Here is a 19,610-nt window from a genome sequence, read left to right as displayed (position 1 = left end):
AAGCTGCTGTTCAGTGAAAGAAAGAAGATGTCGGAGAATAATTTTTTCAAAGCATTTCATCACTACTGAAGTCAGGGCAACAGGACGGTAATCATTTAGTGCGGCTGGATTCTTTTTCTTGGGGATAGGACAGATAGTAGATTTTTTCCAGATGCTGGGGACAGAGCAGTCCTTCAGAGACCAGTTGAAAATTTTACAGAACACGTCACACAACTGGGAAGCACATGTTTTCAGTAATTTTCCGCAGATATTGTCGGGGCCAATTGCCATTCAGTTTTAAAAATAAAGATTCAACAACTTTTGCATCGATCTCAAAGTCTTCACCTGTGTTCCTATCTTTGATCTTTTCCTGCAACTGTGAGATAACACTATCCAGTTCCCTTCCCAGATCATTCCTTTCAAAGCGACAGTAGAAATCATTCAGTTTATTTGAAAAATCAATCTGTTCAACCTTTTCCATTTTACAAGCTACTGTTTTCCTTTTCGTTTCTCCAGTGATAATTTTTAACCCATCCCATGCATCTGCCATTTTTCCTGTCTGAAACTGTTGCTCTACTTTTGACTTGAATTCCCTCTGTCCCCTTCGTAATTCACCTCTAAGCTTCTTTTGTATCAGTTTCCTATCCTTCTTGTTCCCTGACTGAAACGCTACCTTTTTCTCGTTTAAAATTGTTTTGAGAGACTTTGAGATCCATGGTTTGTTGTTGGGGAAAAGTTTAATTATTTTTGTCAGAATTATCATGTCTTCACAGAAACTGATATAAGATGTAACAACATCAGCTGCTTCATGAACATTCTCAGCTGCTTCATGTACTGACATGCATTTGTAAGTTCTAAATAATAAAATACATTCCTACCTGAACTTATAAATCCGTATGAATCCTTGTTTGTAGTTGGTAATCCACTCAGTTGAAGTGTGACACTGACTAAACTCAAACATTTTTTCTTTTCTTGTTTTTTCCATACAATGTGTGTGTGCGGGAGGGAGGGATTCAGGGTGGAGAAAAGAACAGGGCTAAAAATTTCTTTATTCTTTACTTTTTGATTTGTGCCGTGATTCTCCTGCTTGGGGTATGACTTGCTGAAGCATGGGGGAGACAATAGTCATGTGCTCTTGCATGATGACACGTAGTTTGTCATCTTGTGACTGCATCCCTAATACTTTCTTTTTGAGTGAATTGACGACTGCGTGTGTTGCCTCCCCCCCTTGTTCCCCGTGTAGTGCCAGGCCAAAACCGTGAGAATGAATGAATGGAATGCAGTGATTTTCTAGGATGTGTTGCTTGGGAATGATGCGTGTTTGTGGGAATTGTTGGCGGAAGAAAGACCTGTACTGTTTGATGTCACTATCCAGTGTGTCAACGTCACTGTCTGTCAAGGGTCTTTGATATGAGATGTTTATGTGAATGCGTGTTTAGTGTTTTAAACTTCTGGGAAATGTTCCTAGCTCTGAGGTTTATGTCCGCGTCTTGAGTCAGTTCACCTGTTTTCTTGACTACACTGTCACTGATGTGTTCTATTGTTTCTGGCTTGAGATACTTGTGACAGTGGTTTCCAGTGAATGATGCTCCGTGGTATGCCTGTCTGTGTATTTTATGCTGTTGAAGTACAGCATCTAAGTGTTGTGTGACAGGGCCAGCCAGGTGTGGAAGGTCAAGCTGCGTCTTGAGATATTCAATGTCTGCATCTTTTCCTTCTACCATATCAGCTAGCTCACGTTGCTGTTTTTGGAAATCACTGAGTGGTGTGCTGTCTCCTTCAGGCTCGTTAAATACAATCTTAGTTTCTAGCAATCTCTTTTCTTCTTCAGCACTTTGGAGCTGTCTCAGCTTGTCTACAAACTCAGAAAAGGCTGAGTCGCTGTCTGTTTTTCCTGGCTGGCTATTGACTCTCCTATCTTTTTGTCAAGAGAATGACACTCCCCCTCCAGCAGGTCATGGTGTTTTTTGACCACTCCCAGAAGAATGTGCAGGTATGGGGGAGCCACTTGGCTAAGTTCTATGTCAACAATAGGCTCCCTGACTACATTGTTGTGCAGGCTGGCGATTTTCTGCTTGGAGTGTTTGTATTTGTTGTAGTCTGTCTTGATGCCCTGTAATGTGCGCTGTGTGATGTTGCCTTCATTACAGTGAGGTGGATTTTGTGTTTGTGATTTGGATGCTGTGCAGTATAAACATGGGTGTGTCCCCTGAGCACCTGACAGTCCATACAGTTTGAGGAGAAAGTCATAGTCCCCAAACAAGGTCACTCTGCCATGTCATTGACTGCAGAGCAGCTAGCTGTTCTTTGTAGGGTTCTAAGATTCTTCTCAAATTGTCTGGACTGTCCTTGCAGTCTACAATGGCCAGGAGACACGTGTTGTGTTTTGAGTTGGGGTTGGTGAGGTTTGCAATTTGAAGCATGAGTTTGAATGTCCCCCCTCCATGGTCCCCTCCAATTTTTAACCATATCTCATCCTGCGGTATTCTATCATCATGCCATGTCAACTTGTTTTCTCTGTCGTACTGGTCTAATAAGTTTTCTACCATCTCTGTTTGTCTTCCCTCTTTATCAACAAAGATGAGTTGTCTTTTCTATTTCTACCTCCCCAAACATTGCTTCTTTCTGCACCTCCCTCTCCTTCCTTTCCCCTTCATGTTCCACACCAATACTGGCATAAAACCTCTTTTGTATCCTGTGCTGTGCCCAGCTTAACCCCATGGCGGCTCTCAGTGCAGACCCTTGTTTTTTGGTCACTTTCACTGGGCCACATCCAGCAGCTTGCAGTATCTGTTGTCTGTGGCTCTGAGCTGATCTTTTGATTTCGGACCCCTGCTGTTTTACTATGGCTTCTTTACTGTTCCCTGAGATGTGCTTTCTAATTTTTTGCATAATTTGAGACCGTTTTTCTTCAGAGGAGATGATGCTATGGCAGATGATTTGCGGGGTTGTGTGACTTTTTTCAACACTATTGGCTGACCTCCAATTTTGCATCTGACTGTTGATTTGTCTCCTGACTTAAACATTTTCCTGTGAATCAGTCGTGTGCATAATTTTTCTTCTTCTTCAGTGAGAGATTTATTGAGATCCTCATCCTCTGAGTCAACATACACCGTCTTACGTTTCAATTGTGCGATGGGTGATATAGCTGCGTCAGTGACAGGTGTTTTGGGTGTGATTGGAGATGCGTTTGTGCACAGCGTTCTTGTTTTTTTGACTGGTGTTGATGTGGACTGACAAAATGACGTTGACACACTGTCTTTGGTATCTAAGCAGCGGTCAAGACGGATCAAAACTGTCATCAGTGCATTTTTTTACGGGTGCTGATCGTCTTTTTTTCGGACGACCAGACTGACTTTTTGAGTGATGAAAAGAGCATGTTTTGCACTGATCCAAAGATAGATCTGGATCGAAAGTTGTCCAGATTTCTGACATTCTGTCAATGTCAGGTGCAACATTTTCATTTGCAGTTTTGAACTGAGAATTTCCAAGAGTATGTTTCATTTTTATCAGTTTTTTGTAGCACTTGATACAAATGCATGTGGGATGTTTGCCCTCTTCATCATTCGAAACATCTAGACTGAAAAAACGAAACAGTTCAGAAGAATACTTGGCACAAAGTCTTTAACTCTTCTGAGAACCCGCTCACCACACACACGACACATATAATCCAAACATCTCAAGTGTTCGCTGAAGGTGTGTTGTCCAGTCAGCAAAGCTGCCGCTACCGCACCAGATTCCATTTTTGTCGGCACTCAAACACACACACACTTAGGTCAAATAACTGGATGTAACACAAAAACGCGGACAGTGTCTGGTAAATCACACGACACACTTAAAGTTCACATTCACTGGAATCACGCACACAAAAATGACAGCAAACAAAAGTGACTGTGCACGAATATGATGAAATGAAAATCACTTAAACAATACACCTTTCTCTGCTGGAAACATAGGCACAAAGAGCGCGGCGCGCGCTCCCCTTTCTTTCCCCCCCTCCCATCCCAGTGGAATTTAGGTCAGCAGCAGTGCTCCTGACCGCTCACTGAACTCTGGAACTAAATAGCTCTGCTGGAAGTTAAGTGGCACAGCCGTGAAGTACTTTCACCTTGTAGAAATAGTCTTACCTATCCAGTGTCCTCAAAAGTAAATTATAAAGAAAAATTAGAAATTTGTAAAATTCAGAAGAAACAATTACAGCAAATTAAACATTATCAAACTAGAGGAGAACACTGAACTTACCGCTACTTCAGCAACAGCTTTCCAAAAGCTTGACATTTCCAACATCAAGGACTCATATTCCTGTAGAACATCAAGTGTCCGTCTAGGAAGCAAGAGAATCTTAGTGCGCTGATTCGAATCATGGCTCGTCACCAGTATTTTCTCCCCCTCCACAAGACCTTGAGTGGTTGTCTAGATGCTAGTCATTCGGATGAGACAATAAACTGAGGTCCCTTGTGCAGCATGCACTTAGCACACATAATAGAACCCTTGGCAACAAAAGGGTTGTCCCTGGCAAATACAAATCCAAAATCTTTGTCCACAATTTGAATTTAGACCAAACTACAGTAACATTGCTAAGCTATACAAAAAATCTTCCCTTCCCAAGCAGGCAACACTATTATGACATAACCAAAACTCAGTGTCATGACAGCTGCATATGAGGATATTCCCATACACAGATCAACATTGCATCGAAAACATGAGAAAGGTCATTTTCTGCATAAGTGTACGAAAATTGAAGTGGATGGAGAAGTGGAGTCTTAAATTATAATTAGGATAATAGCCATCATGCTCATCAGGGTTTGGTTCACAACATCATTAGTACAGCCAGTGAAAACGCTCATGCTGAACTCACATCAGGTCAGGGGACATCAATTTAAACAAAAGTAACAATTATTTTATCTGAACTTGTATATCAGTAACATGATGTGTGGTTTATAATCACAGTGTGTTTGGCTAAACTTTGTGGTCATGGCTCACTATTTGTGTGTTATATATCAGTTGGAGAGAGAATGCGTACGTTCATGTACACACATATGAGACATCATTGATCTGTTGTATTTTAAACAGTGAGTTGTTTCCGTTCTCTCTTTCATTTATTTTTTTTATCCCACTTTGTCAACAGATCTAAAAACAATAATAAAAAAAATTATATAAAAAAAAACACCCAAAAAACCCAGTTTTATGCTATCGGGATTTTTGTAAGCTGGTCAAAATGTGAATTCAAGAAAATAAAAGTAATGAAAAAGATACATATATTAGGAATTACATGTTTATATTTTATTACTTTCAGAGGATCCAGATTTTAATCCATTTGACATGGAAGGGAGTGATAGTGATGAATCTGACATGGAAGGAAGTGGTGGTAAAAAAATTCTGTATTGATGTTCAAGTTCTTTTTTATTTGTCTGTCTGTTCTTGTTATGTTTGACTGTTGAAGACTTGTATCAAATTCTATATGTATACATTTTGAGCAAATTTACAGTCTCTGCACTATTGACTAAATGTACAGTCCTGGGCTATTGCCATCTGGAGTCATCCAGTGTGAACACAGTCTGCAGTTAAGTTTGTTCTGATGCCCAGCTGCAAACTGCCTAATGTCACATCTGTTAGTTGCAAGTGATATTACAGAAGTATCTGCAGAATGAACAGGTTTCAGTTTTACAGATTTTACAACTTAAATGTTGAACTGAGATGCTCTGTGATCTTAAAATCTAAGAGATTAATTCTCATCGAATACTTCTGAAAGGTTTTATCTTATGGAAGAAGTAAGTATGACATGCAGGTTAAACAATATGAACCAGAAGAATAGTCATGGATATTTCTATACATTGTGTCTAACATTTTTTTTTATTTTCCAAGTGACTGAAAATACAAGAGGAACTTGATTGAAAATACAAGAGGAACCTGGTGTTGCAGAATAGTATTATATTATTACCACCCAACTTGTCTGTAAAGTCTGTAGAAATATTTTTCAGAAACCATGTGTATGTGTGTCCAATATAAAGGTTTTTTTCTGCAACAGCAAGTGACAGAGAAGCTAAACCTGGCAGGATGGTAGATATTGAAGAGACCCTATCATTTATCATCTTAAGAAACATGCTGCATGTTTTAATGTTTGAAAATGTTGAAAATGTTCTCAAAACCAGTGATAAATTATGCATGTTGCCTGCCTCAGTTGTAAACATGATGTGATTTTTAAAGAGAACTATAATACAGTAAGTAATAAAAGCATTCAGTCTTGTTTAATCAAAGATGCTTACTGTGACACAAACGTGCTGTTCCTGCCTTTAAAATAAATGCTATTAAGTTTGTCAAGAGGGCATTTTATAGTGGTAAACAGGGAAGGATTCCTATGTTTCCTGTTCAATTACCATCAGTGAAAACTAGGGCCAGTCGATCTCTTAATTGGATGTTGGTGAAACCACTGCTCTTCTGTTTTGTTCAGTGCTTATCAGGGAGACTTATCACAGTAACTACTCTAGCAGTAGCAGTGGCTGTTACAAGAGAATTGGATAGTGATGAAAAACAACAACAAAATGTAATCAGCTGAAGCGTGTTAACTCATTAACAGGTGAATTGCAGTCTTTGAGTTGTCAAGGTTTGGCATTCATGTAACTTCTTAGCTTTAAGGTTCCATGTGTATTATTAATAACAGTGGGAACTGTTTCGTTTGTGTAATGTGACTTTTTTCCCCATATTTTCTTCACTTGATATTTTGTTGAACTGCTTGTTCATGACAGTTCACTTTTACACCATTTTCATTTCGTGAAAATTGAAGTGTCTTTGTAGTTTGAAAAAGTTCAGCATAACATTTTTTTTTATGCCACATCATCTGCTGTTCTTTTGTAGATAACTAACATTGATATCATTACCACTGTTTGATGGAAAGGTTCATAGATTGTAATCTGTCTGTGAGTCACATGGTTGGGTGTTGATGTGTAGTTCATCAGAATGTGACAGCTTTACTGAAGTAGTGTTAAAAGTTAAAGATGGTATTTGCTTTGTGCTAATGTACCCTTGATTCAGATTGTCATTTGACTTCAGTGTCTTCATGATTTGTTTTCTCCTGTAACTCTTTTCTGTTCAAGCAGTTGCTGGTGGCAGACCTACCCCCCACCCCCACCTCCCAAATATGACCCATTTCTTTTGTTGCAGTCTTCTGCCACCACTATTGCATTGTTCTTAATGAACTGTTGTTTTTTGTGTTTGGTTTTTACAATGATTTATAACAGCCTGCATGACAAGTCTTTTAAAAAGTTAGTTGACTGCTTTTTTGGGGTGGGGGATTGATAAAAGCCTGAAATTCTGCTTGCAAATAGACTTTGTGGGTGTAGTCCATGGGAAGAGAAACGAAAAGTGTTAACTGCATGCTCTATCAGTGCTGCATGCCCTTCAGAACAACAACTCCCATCCTTGTCAACAGTGCTGCAGAAAGTGGCAAGAAGCAGACGGGCAGTCCTCCAGTAGATCTCAGCCAATTGCAGAGTCCCTTGGAATGAGCAAGCTGATGGGCTGGCCAAAAAGGGTGCCTTACAATACAGTACAATACATTACATCTTTATTAATCTGATTGGAAATGTGCAATCAAAGGCTTGTCACTCACACCAGTCAGTGTCTGAGCCCGAAGTCATTTAACATATATATGAACATAGCAAAATTTTAACTTGAAAAGCTTGAATTAAAATATGAAAGTGATAAAAACTTGACAGCTTACTTTATAACACAGTAAGAGAAATTATAACTTGTATTTTAAAGAAAACTAAGAATCGCTATTTCCGGCAAAAGAAATTATAAAATGTATCTTAAAGAAAAACTAGGAGAGCAACCCAACAACAGCATCAGCCTCAGTGAGATGAAGTCCATCATCAGGACACTTCTGACGCCTTTAACAATCAGGGACGACTACACACATGACCCAAATAGCAGTAAAGTGTCCTGGTGAGACTTGGCACCAGTCACATTAGACTGAACAATCACATGTACATAAAAAAACCTAAGTTGGTGCCATTTCCCACCTGACCCTGTTGAGAAGAAGTCCAGACAGTGGAGCACTTTCTCTAAAACTGCCCTCTGTAGAAAGAGGCAAGACAGGATATGTAGCCTTTTGACACTCCACTCATGACCAAACTAGTATATGGCAACCACAAAGAGAGCTGGAGAAAACGCTGTTCATCGCCAGAGCTGGACTGACGGTGTAGCTGTGAATGCCAAGGAGGAGGAAGTCCCTGTGGCTAAAACTTCGATTGCAGCTAGTATGTGGATTTTCCCAATTCTGATTTAGCTGGTAATGTAGCCCAACCATCATGTTTCCCATTCTGTTTTGGCTGGTGATCAAGCCCAACCTTCATGTTTCCCAGTTCTTATTCTTCCTCTTTGTACGTGGGCTGCAAGTCCCACGTTCACTTGTACGTACACTAGTGGGCTTTTATGTGTATAACCGGTTTTTTTACCCCGCCATGTAAGCAACCATACTCAGTTTCAGGGATGTGCATGCTGGGTATGTTCTTGTTTCCATAGCCAACCAAATTCAGACATGGATTACAGGATTTTAATGTGCGTATTTGTTCTTCTGCTTGGGTATACACACGAAGGGGGTTCAGGCACAAGCAGGTCTGCACATATGTTGACCTGGGAGATTGGAAAAAATCTCCACCCTTTACCCACCAGGCCCGTCATTTCCCAATTCAGAATTCTATTTTGGCTGGTGGTCAAGCCCAGCCATCATGTTTCCAGATCCTGTTTTGGCTGGTGGTCAAGCCCAACCATTATGTTTCCAGATTCTGTTTTGGCTGGTGGTCAAGCCCAACCATCATGTTTCCAGATTGTGTTTTGGCTGGTGGTCAAGCCCAACCATCATCTTCCAGATTGTTTTGGCTGGTGGTCAAGCCCAACTATCATCTTCCAGATTCTGTTTTGGCTGGTGGTCAAGCCCAACCATCATGTTTCCCAATTCTGTTTTGGCTGGCATTCAAGCCGAACCATCACATTTTCATCGCCAGTCTAGGTGAAATGTGAGCTTTTTCTCTGGTCAGTATGTTTGAGTTTACTCAGTGAACACACAATCTGACAGTGAATTTTGCTAAAGTTATGCCTTTCCTGCTTCACTGTCCAGTTTCTGATCAGAATTTGAATAAAGACACTTGAAATGTCACCATGCCTGAGACAAGACACCGTGTCTATGACACCTCAAGTTACTTCAAGTTAAAAGCGATGGATCTTGTTTTTCAGAAGGGAAATTGTGCAACTGCTTGGGATGAATAAATCAATGGTTTGGCGCTGGCGTCTGCAGTGAGACAAACTAACTACATGTAAAAAAATCAAAGAAAGCCTTTCAAGGAAAGAATGCACGATGACTGAAACTTGAAACGGAACTGGAAGACTGGGTCACTGTTCAGCATTCTGCTGAGTGTGGTATAAATCTAGCTCAAAGCATGATATTTAGTCTTACAGCAAAAAACAACAACAAAACAACAAAAATAAACAAAAACAAAAAACAAAAAAAATCACTGATTTCGTGGTGCTGCAGGTTTGTGAAAAGGAGAGGACTGTGTATCCGCACCAGAATGACCATTTGCCAACAACTTCCCTGATCTTTGAAGAAAAAATGAAGAATTTCCATACTTTCACACAGGAGAAAATAGCTTTAAGATTTCAATGGCCCAAATGAAACCATTAATATGGGTGAGAGCCTGCCATTGAGTCGAGCTGTAAATAAGAAGGGGGGATCATCAGTGACAATCAGAAGAACTGGGCATGAAAAAAACTCATTTTACTTGTGTCCTTCCCTGCACTAATGTTGGGGGGAATACTGCCACCACTGGGGCTGTTGCCATCTTCCCCCCCCCACCCCCCCTCCCCCCCACTCTGAATCAAATATACAAATAAAACTAGATGTGTATAAAACCGACACTGGTGTACATGATATATATATATATATATATATATTATATATTTATGCATGTATGTGTTACTGTACTTGACAGCCTACAATGTGCTGCAGCACATACGGTGAACTCACAGAATATGTATAAGGTGTACATGTCCAATAAGACACATCTACCGAAAAGTGAAAGTCCTCCATTGTGGCTCTGCTAACAGTGGATGTTGTTTTCTCAAGTAGTGACATCTTTCAACACTGGAACAGAATCTGATTTGATTTTTTTTTTTGTCTGCACTGTCACTTACTTGGGTATTTTTGTTTTTGTCTCACTTACTTGGGTCTTTTTGTTTTTGTTTTTAACACTTTTTTTTTTCAGTTTTATAGCCTTCAGCTTAATGTAGATTCTTGTAAAGCCCAAGTTCAATTAGAATCAAGTCTGCTAATCCTGTTTTCATTCCCATCTGCCACTTTGCTTTGCATTCTGCTTTTGAAAAAAACCTGGAGTTCACTTCTGATCTCTCTACTTTCACATCATGAATTTATAATAGCCTAAGGGTGAACTCTGCATCTCCTGACAAGACAAGGTGACAAACACTGAAGTCCTGACTCGCGCTGGTCTCCCGATCATGTATACCAATTACCATGCTGAGACAGCGTCGGCTGCACTGGCTGGGCCACGTTCACCACATGGAATATGGTCGCATCCCAAAAGACATTCTTTATGGAGAGCTTGCCACGGGGCAGAGAAGCATTGGCTGCCAACAGCTGAGTTACAAAGATGTTTGCAAACGTGACATGAAGGCGCTTGAGATCAACTCTGAGTCCTGGGAGGACCTTGCAGATGACCGTAACAGATGGAGAAGCACTCTCAAGAATCAGCTATGGACTGGTGAGGACAAACTATCAGCTGCTGCAGCAGAAAAGCAAGCTCACAGAAAAGGGACGGCACCCAACAGACCAGCATCAGCTTACACATGTGACCGCTGCGTCAGAGACTGTCTCTTTCGCATCGGTCTCTACAGTCACAGGCAACGCTGCTTGGTCCAAGCAGACAGCCCAGTTAGACATTAGGTTGGATATACTCTATCCATGGTCAGCCATGACCGAAGGAGGCCTACTACCAAGGGTGAACTGTGGTCACGTTCAGTTGAAATTTCATGTAATGTACGATTTGGTTTCAATTTAATATGATGGAGAAAATAACCTTGTCGAATCAAACAGTGTTTATTGCGATCAACAGTGTTGTCATATATTGAGTTAGTTGAGACAGTTGGCACAAAGTGGCGGTCAGAATTTAATTTTCAGATTCTGATGAGGTGCATACTGCTGATAAGGTTGCACCTCATAGACTAAAAATTAAGACTGTAGATCTATATATGTATGCCAATACTACAAAGGCATGATAAATCTGGAAAATAAGTGATTGACCAACCAAGCAAAGAAGTATTTAGTCAGTGTAATACTCACTTACATTAGGATTAGTTGAAAAAAACACTCAAGAAAATCATGAGTTCTGAATCTCCAACTTTGACAGAACATAAATTCAATGACTACATTTATAGATTTTGTATATTTTTAAAAGAAAATCATGAGTTCTGAATCTCCAATTTTGACAGAACATAAATTCAATGACTACATTTATAGATTTAAAAAAATAAAAAAATTTTTTTAAAAGAAATATTGAAATATAAACGTAAACAAAATAGTCTCAAAGTCTGTGGCCTTTCATGCCCTGCTCTCATGGTGACCTCAGCTTCGATACCCCTCCACTTCCGTGCTTGGGGTGAGTCCTGTCAATGTCGGCAGATTCATGGGGGGCTGTTGTTTGAGGGACGTGGTGGCGGTTTCCACTCTGGGAGGGACGCTCACTCCGTCTGGCTCCGCGACTAAGCCATTATTGTCGTTAGTAGGGGGCTTAGTAGGTGGTGTCCTAAGTACGTTAAATCAGAACAGGCACCACTGAACACCACCGAAGTGACTCAGCAGCAGTGCAGGGTCTCCTCTGGTGTGTGGCCTCCTGGCGACCTAACAACGATGGTTTCCTGTGGACTGCCGACGCTGGAACTGCGACGGACGAACCTGGGTGTGGCTGTGTATGGGGGAATCTAAATGAGCGGCGTGGGAGTAATGCCACTGAAATGGTGCAGATGATGGGGCAGCAAAAAAAAAAAAAAAAAGAAATATAAACGTTACAGAATAACAAAAACGCTACAAAAACCTACCAGCAACCTGGCTTTCTGATCGTTTGTCTTTGGAAACACTTGAAAATTTGATGCAGGAAACATATGAGTCAACTTTCAGAAGCAGATAACATCTTCAGCCCTTGTTTGAATGAAAGTAGGTAATGGCTGAATCAACCTGACTTCCACCAGAATTCATACAAAATAATTCTTCTAAAAAGTTTGTGTGTTTCGGTTTGCAGATCAGAGTGGTGGCTTGCAAAACAAAACAAAAAGAAAAAAAAAATCCTTTTTGTTTTACGAAAACGCATTACATTTGCAGTTTAAAATGCATGGAAATACTTGAAACTTTGTGTGTATCTTGATTTATGGATAGAACCGGTAAGCATATTGATTCAGCATATTCATGATCAGTTCAGTCAGTTAATTAAGATGGCAGATGGAGATTGAAATTGTGCCGCCATCAACTTTTTGATAATTTTCAACTAAAAACTATTGTATTAGTAAAGTTTTGATTCAGATACCATAAGAAATGAAAGTTTTAGCATTTGACGTGAATTATATTGATCACACAATATCTTTGTGTGCGTGTGTTTGTATGCAAATTGCTGACCAGCAAGAAAACAGCAGGAAGTGGCATCTGGAAAAACATGATTGCAATCACAAATAATAGATATTTAAAAAGAAAAAAGAAAGTAACAACACCAACATGGTCTTTCAAGATATGTTTATTGTACCTGTATTGTGTATTTTGAAATTTAGCATAATGTTGTTAGAACTATGCATGCAGCATAGCTTCAGATCCCAGACTTATCTCAAAAGGTGAATAATGTGAAATCTGCCAGATGCCTCACTTCAGAGAGATCCAGGGGTAATGATAAGAATAATATTGCAGAGTTTCAGAAGTTACTATTAGTATTCTTCACAGTTCAAGATGTTACTGATAATAATGATCTTAAAAATGTCTTGAAAAATTAAAAAATGGAGGACTGAATCAGGGTGATTGGGTGATAAAATGTTCATCAGATAATCCAGCCAACATCATCTGCGTTTTTCTGAAAACATACGGTGTGTTTAATAAGATGATAGATGCCAGTCCTTATTTGATAACATACTTTATCAAGAAAGTTGCTACTTAGATATTTGCAATTTGTGTTAGAAATCTGAGGGCAATATGCAAATGTTACACAGGTTTCTGCGGACCAGATTGTTTTATCTCTTTTGCCTTGATCCATGCTTGCAGATTCTTTTTTCCTGTATCAGGATAGGAGGAACTACACCCAGAGAGAAGATTTGTGTACTTTGTATCTCAAGATAATGTGGACTGCATATTTTTCAGCTCAAGCAGCGGGTACTGGAGAAGCCCTGGACTTCCTTCGCACACAGCCACAGTTTCAACGGATGAGAGCTGCTATCCGTGAAAATCCTGGTCTCCTGCCTGTACTGTTGCAGCAGATTGGCCAATCAAATCCCCCTCTTTTGGCTGTAAGACAGATTGTTTTCAATGTCCTCAGTTGTACAGTTATGTTGTTCGCATGGAGAGAAAGCATGAAAGTAATGCATTTCATTAAATTTAAAATGAGATAGGAAAGAGATTACGAGAACGTGTTTGGTCTTACTGCTGAAAACCACACTACTGCTACAGAGAAATGATTTTTTCAAATAAACAGAAAATAAATCAGCATATGGCTTGATATCATCAGTGACCAATGGGAACCTCACATCTTAATCTTTTCAGTTCAGCATGAATTAGAGCTTGTTCACCTTCCCTCTGATTATTTCCACTAATCATTTTCCATTGAACATAGCAGGGTCAATTCTGATGGCCTTTGTGGTCAGCTGAGCTATAAGCAGCAAAAGAGAAAGATCAAGAGGGTTGGGGACAGTCATAGTCATTTTGAAAGATCCTACAAAGATTCATTCTATTATTGTTTTGTTTATGGGGAGAACTAAGAAAGACAGTTGACATTTTTATTCACAAGCTATAAATCTTACGAGGCAGATATATTTAAATTTAAACATATTTTGAGGAAAGAACATTTTCAAAAAAATCATATAAACCTGTGAAAGAAGTCAAAAGATAAAACCAACAGAAAAGCTGTTACAGTGTTTAGATGTGAAATGTCCATAAGAAAAAGCCAAAAGATATGTGGGTAATGTCTGCTTTGTACTTGCAATGTAAAATGTCCACAACAGAAAGCTCAAATATCTGTGGGCAATGTGCCCTTTGTGCTTGCAGCTGATCAGCCAGAACCAGGAGCGGTTTGTTGAGATGCTTAACGAACCAGAGTCTGAGACAGGTGGCCAGGGTGGTGGTGGGCAGGAACAGGAAGCAGGAGGAGGCAACTCAGGTTATATTCAGGTCACCCCACAAGAAAAAGAAGCCATTGAAAGGGTAAGGCTCTCGGTCCTTTTTTTTATTTTTTTTTATTTTATTTACCTGGTAAAAATGCTAAACCTCTCCTTGTTTTGGAGCTCACCCATCAAAGGTTTTGTCTTTTGTAAGTAAAATTTTATGTTTGATATAATTATGAGGTGTGTTCAAAAAGTATCTGACCTTTGTTCATAAAAACTACGCGTATCCAGATACTAATAACTAATCATCTTGAAAGTAGTCCCCTTGGGCTGCCACACACTTCTCCCAATGGTTCTGCCACTGTTGGAAGCAGCGCTGGAACGCCTCTTTTGGGATGGCATGCAGCAGGTCTGTCGCATTCTGCATGATGTCTTCTCTTGACTGAAATCTGGTTCCTTTCAGGGGAATTTTCAGCTGTGGAAACAGCCAGAAGTCACACAGAGCCATGTCGGGAGAGTAGAGAGCCTGACGAAGCACAGGTGTGTTGTGTTGGGCCAGGAAACTCAGTATCAAATGTGAAGAATGGTTGGGTGCGTTATCGTGATGGAACTGCCAGTTGCCTGCTGCCCACAGGTCCCGCCGTTTGCGTCGCACAGCATCACGAAGACGACGCAGAACCTCTTGGTAATACTCCTTGGTGATGGTTGTGTCGTGTGGTACGTACTCGTGATGAACCACGCCACTGGAGTCAAAGAAGACAGTAAGCATGACTTTGACATTGCTGCGGACCTGTCTTGTTTATTGGCCTCGGGGATGTTGGATGCTTCCATTGTGATGGCTGCAACTTGGTTTCTGGGTCGTACCCATAAACCCAGGACTCATTGCCAGTGATCACTTTGTTGAGGAAGTTGGGTTCGCTGTTCACAGTCTCCATCATGTCCTGTGCGATCTCCAAACGGAGTTGCTTCTGCTCAATCGTTAGCAGCTTTGGTACAAACTTCGCTGAGATTCTGCTCAAGCCCAAATCCTCCTGCATAATGGAATGAACAGATGAAATGCTGACGCCCACCATGTCTGCAAGTTCTCTGATCGTGATTCGACGATCCTGCATCACCAGGGTCCTCAGTTGGTCAATGACGATCTCATTTCGGGATGTTGAGGGCCAACCAGAACGTGCTTCACTCTCCACTGATGTGCGGCCATCTTTGAAGCGGTTGTACCACTCCTTTATCTGTGTGGTGCCCATTGCTTCATCCCTGAAGGCCTGTTAAATCTTTCAGATAGTTTTCACTTGGGAATCGCCAAGCTTGACACAAAATTTAATGCAGTAGCATTGTTCAAGTTTTTCAGTCATTTTGTCAAAAACGAAAATTTGACGGCGCTCACTTACACTTCACTCATCGGCGGTCTGCCGTCGACTGACAGCTTCTGCAGGCGGGAAAAATTCACGCATGCGCATTAGGGTCGCCTGCATACGTGCACCAAACCACACCTACATGGCTTCATCTGTTTACGCACGAAAAATTAAGGTCAGATATTTTTTGCACGCATAACTTTACTTTCTCAGCATAGGGCCTCTTGAATATGACAGCAGTTGAGCCTAATTTTATTTTCTATGTTTCTTCCCTTTTGAATTGTACAGATCAGTATTAATGGTTTTGTCAGCCCTGATATGGCCCTGTGTTGTCATCTGGACTGAAAGCAAAAATGACAATAGTAATAAGAAAGTCAGAGCAATGAAGCAGTTTGTTTTAAAACCAGCTCTTGTTGACATTAAAGGCAATCAGCTCACCGACATGGTAAGAATGTCACAAGTAGAAATGAATAAATGATGCACAACAGTTCCATTGCATAGACTTCAAATCCAAAGTTAGTAACATGTAAAAGACAGTGGTAAGAAGAATGGAATTCCCAAAATGACATTAATGAACTGTTTGATAGTCTATAAGATATGAACAAAAATGGCCCCGAGGTTTCTTTTCATCTGTCATGGGAAAAAAGTCCACCTTTTTCAGTCCTGCGATGGCAGGAAGTTTCAGAAGGCTTACATTTGTTCATGATTTTGTGAATTAGTAGCTCTTGCCATGCTTTTTTTTTTTTTTTTTTTTTTTTTTTTTACTGCATGGGTTTCCTTGTATCCTTTTTTCATAAGCCTGTGTCAAAAAAGGTAGATGTAACGGGTTAAGATCTTAGTCATTTAGACCTTGGCCACAAATTTCAACATGAAGGTTTGTGATGTTGTTTTTTTTTACCACCCTTTGCGTCAGTTCACATTGCTAATGATTTGTATCTATTGTGATTGGTGTTCAGCCAGCACGGTTTGTATTTCCTGTGCCATGAAAGATAGATTCATCTCATTTTAATCAAGGGTGCTGATGAATTGGAAGAGCTTTTCCCATGTTTTTTTTTCCCCCTGATGGAGATTTTGCCCACGGATGTCAAGATTTGTACAGGAAGGACTAGGCAAAGACTAGCCATGCAAACTTTTGCAAGAGTAAGTCACAGTATGTGTGACTGACACATACATATTCAGGGAAATGAATATTCCTTTTACTAAACAGATTAACCCTTTTTTTATGTTGCAGTTAAAAGCCCTGGGGTTTTCGGAAGCCATGTGTATCCAGGCTTACTTTGCGTGCGAAAAGAATGAAGATCTAGCTGCAAATTTTCTGTTATCGCAAGGTTTTGATGATGAAGACGATCAGAGTTGATTGTGTGTCGTGAGCCCAAGACTGACAAACAAGATAGCAGGTGCATTGCGCATTGTGTCATGCTTGATTGCATGAAGGTTTGTTTTAGTGTAAAAAAAAAACCATATCTACTACTCCCTGTTGCTTGGATAAGGCTGGGTTTTTTTTTGTTTTTGTTTTTGTTTTTTGGTCATTACTCCTGCATGTACCTTTGAGGGAACATCCTTCACAAAGAAGTAGTTGGTATGAAAGTAGGTCAGATTTCTTTTTTAATGAAGAGAAAACTTACCTCTACATTTTTCCTATAGAGTTGCAGTTAGAAGACTGCAGCAGTAAACATTTCAATCTGTTTCAAGTTTTGGCTATGTTTTGGAATTAATCCTTGTATATTTAGAGTGATATTTTTATGGCTGAGAGAGCATGAATTGGAGTGTGAAAAGAGACTCCTGTGTGATTATTTGCAAATCTGTGTATGTGCGAGTAAGAGCATATGTGTAGATGTGGGTGTGAAAAAGACAAATTTTGCCTGATAACTTGAATTTTGCTTTTGTGCTGGGTTTTCATTTTATTTTATTTTATTTTATTTTATTTTATACATTTTGCCATATTGGACACTGTGGGAAGAAATAATTCATTTGAAGTGGCGTGTCTGTACCATGAATGCTGCATTGTGAGGGTGTGTTCACCTGTTTGTCCTTGCATGTGGGAAGTTAGTGATGTGCACACAGTCTCATTTTTTTAGCCGGCTCAGATAGGTTTTGTGGACTGTTAAGAGGGGTTTGGGAAGCAGATCTAATTCAGTTAGATATCATGAATTGTTAGTATCAGGAAGATTGTTGCATTGTCTATTAAAAGGTCAACCCAGTCTCCAAAACAGAGTCTGTATTGGTGCACTTGTGGATCTAGGACTCACTGTCAGAATGATTGACAGCTGGTCACTTGGCTTCGCTTGATATCTAAGAATGTGTGCTTGCCAGTTGTCTGGTTTCACCTTCCAGCCAGTACAAATTGCAGAATCTGATGCCAGTCCACAATGAATGATTGGAAGCCAGAATTCAAGAAGGAACAGGGTAGAATGGCTTAGTACTGTTTTTTTTTTGTCTGTTGTCTCTTTGATATGTGTATCTGTGATTGAGAAAACCATTCATCACTTACTTGAACCAAAAGCGGAAAAAATAACAAGCTGGAAAATGGGTTCTTTTAATTTATCTGTGTGTATGTATCACTGAGTATGCATGATTTAGTCTCAGACACAAGCACACACAGAAACAGACACACAACTCATATGCACGTGTACAGACACACATACGCTCTCATTCTCTTTCAGCTTGTACCCTTGAACTTTGCAGGAAATGAAATAGCCAGATCTCTTTTAAATTTACTTTTGGTGTCATATACTGTACCATGTCAAACTGATGCAAACTAGGCCTATCGGTTTGCTCTGCTTGGCCAAATTTCGCGCAGCTGACAGTGAAAAGACGACCCGTCTTGCCCGGTCCGCTCTAAGCCAATGAAATGCCTCAAAAAGCTACAAGCGCTGAATCATTCCTTTGGCCAGTGCTCTCGACGCCATCTTGTCAGGTTTACACTCTGTCTCATCTTGGGCTTTTTTTGGCTATTAAGTGTGTTCATTTGGCCTTATTTTGCTGCATGCTGCTTGATTTTCTTGTATTGTTACATTTTGTGTACTCGATTTGACTCTGACTCCTCGAATCGTACTTTTTTTCTTGACCTCTCAGTTGATCCTGTCTTTCCTTTTTCTGTTGGGGATCAGATTTTTCGCTGGGTGCCTTAGCGCGGTTACCATGCCTCGTATGTCATCCCACAACAGTAGGAATCATGATGCTGGGATTGAGACCCACCAAGAGACTCTCCCAGGCCCAGAGCTGATGATTTCTCCCGATAGGGACCGAAGTGATGCGTCTTTAGATGCGGATCGCGGAGGCAACACTCATACCATTACAACAGTCATGAAGGAGACTGGGGGGAAAGGGGTACGAGCACCGCCTCCCGAGGTGTCCCAGTGGGAGGCAGGAAAAAGGGTGAGTGGCAAGTCCTCTCTTGGGGGTGGGGACTCGTGGCTAGGCACGAACTTTTAAGTGGAGGTTGCGCCTGGCCGTTACCCTGGTCCCCACTCGGAGACGGCCCTCAGGGGCTCCATTGCTGTTCCCCCTCCTCCGTCCACTGCCGACCCCCCTTCCCCACCTACATCTGTGGGGGAGAAAGTTTTCGTTCTGGGGGGTGGGGGGGAACCTCTACTTTACCCACCCTGGGCCAAGCCACCCCAGTCTCCCCTCGGGAGGGGATTTGGGGCATGTGGCCACCTGCTTTGCCGGTCTTCCCGCTATCTGGCTGGTCTCCCCTGCTGGGGGAGGCCCGCGTGTGTCAGGCAGTTCCGGGCAGTCAGCCCGCCAGTCTTTTGGCGGGACTGACATCCAAGTCAGACCTGACCTCCCTCCGACTTGGCCAGGTTTTTCCCTTCATGGAGGTCAAGGCGCCAGTGACATTTGGGGTTGGGGCGCAGGATGGCTCGCACCCACAGGTGGTTTCCCCCATTCTACCCGTACTGGGGCACACCT

General features: G+C 40.9%; 1 protein-coding gene across 1 annotated transcript in view; it reads left to right on the top strand.

The window, feature by feature from the left end:
* LOC143295358 (UV excision repair protein RAD23 homolog B-like) overlaps positions 1-18,226 on the top strand; it is a 51,617-nt gene extending 33,391 nt beyond the window's left edge. The window contains exons 7-9 of the mRNA XM_076607014.1: positions 13,385-13,530; positions 14,285-14,440; positions 16,927-18,226. Coding sequence (XP_076463129.1) covers positions 13,385-13,530; positions 14,285-14,440; positions 16,927-17,052 — 428 coding nt within the window. The 3' untranslated portion in view covers positions 17,053-18,226. The remainder of the gene's footprint in view (positions 1-13,384; positions 13,531-14,284; positions 14,441-16,926) is intronic.
* The last annotated feature ends 1,384 nt before the right edge of the window (positions 18,227-19,610 follow it).

This window comes from Babylonia areolata, chromosome 20 (assembly GCF_041734735.1).
Source record: "Babylonia areolata isolate BAREFJ2019XMU chromosome 20, ASM4173473v1, whole genome shotgun sequence".
In the NCBI taxonomy this organism is placed as follows: Eukaryota; Metazoa; Mollusca; class Gastropoda; order Neogastropoda; family Buccinidae; genus Babylonia; species Babylonia areolata.
Note: the sequence above shows the minus strand (reverse complement) of the source record. Positions and strands in the feature narration are given on the sequence as shown.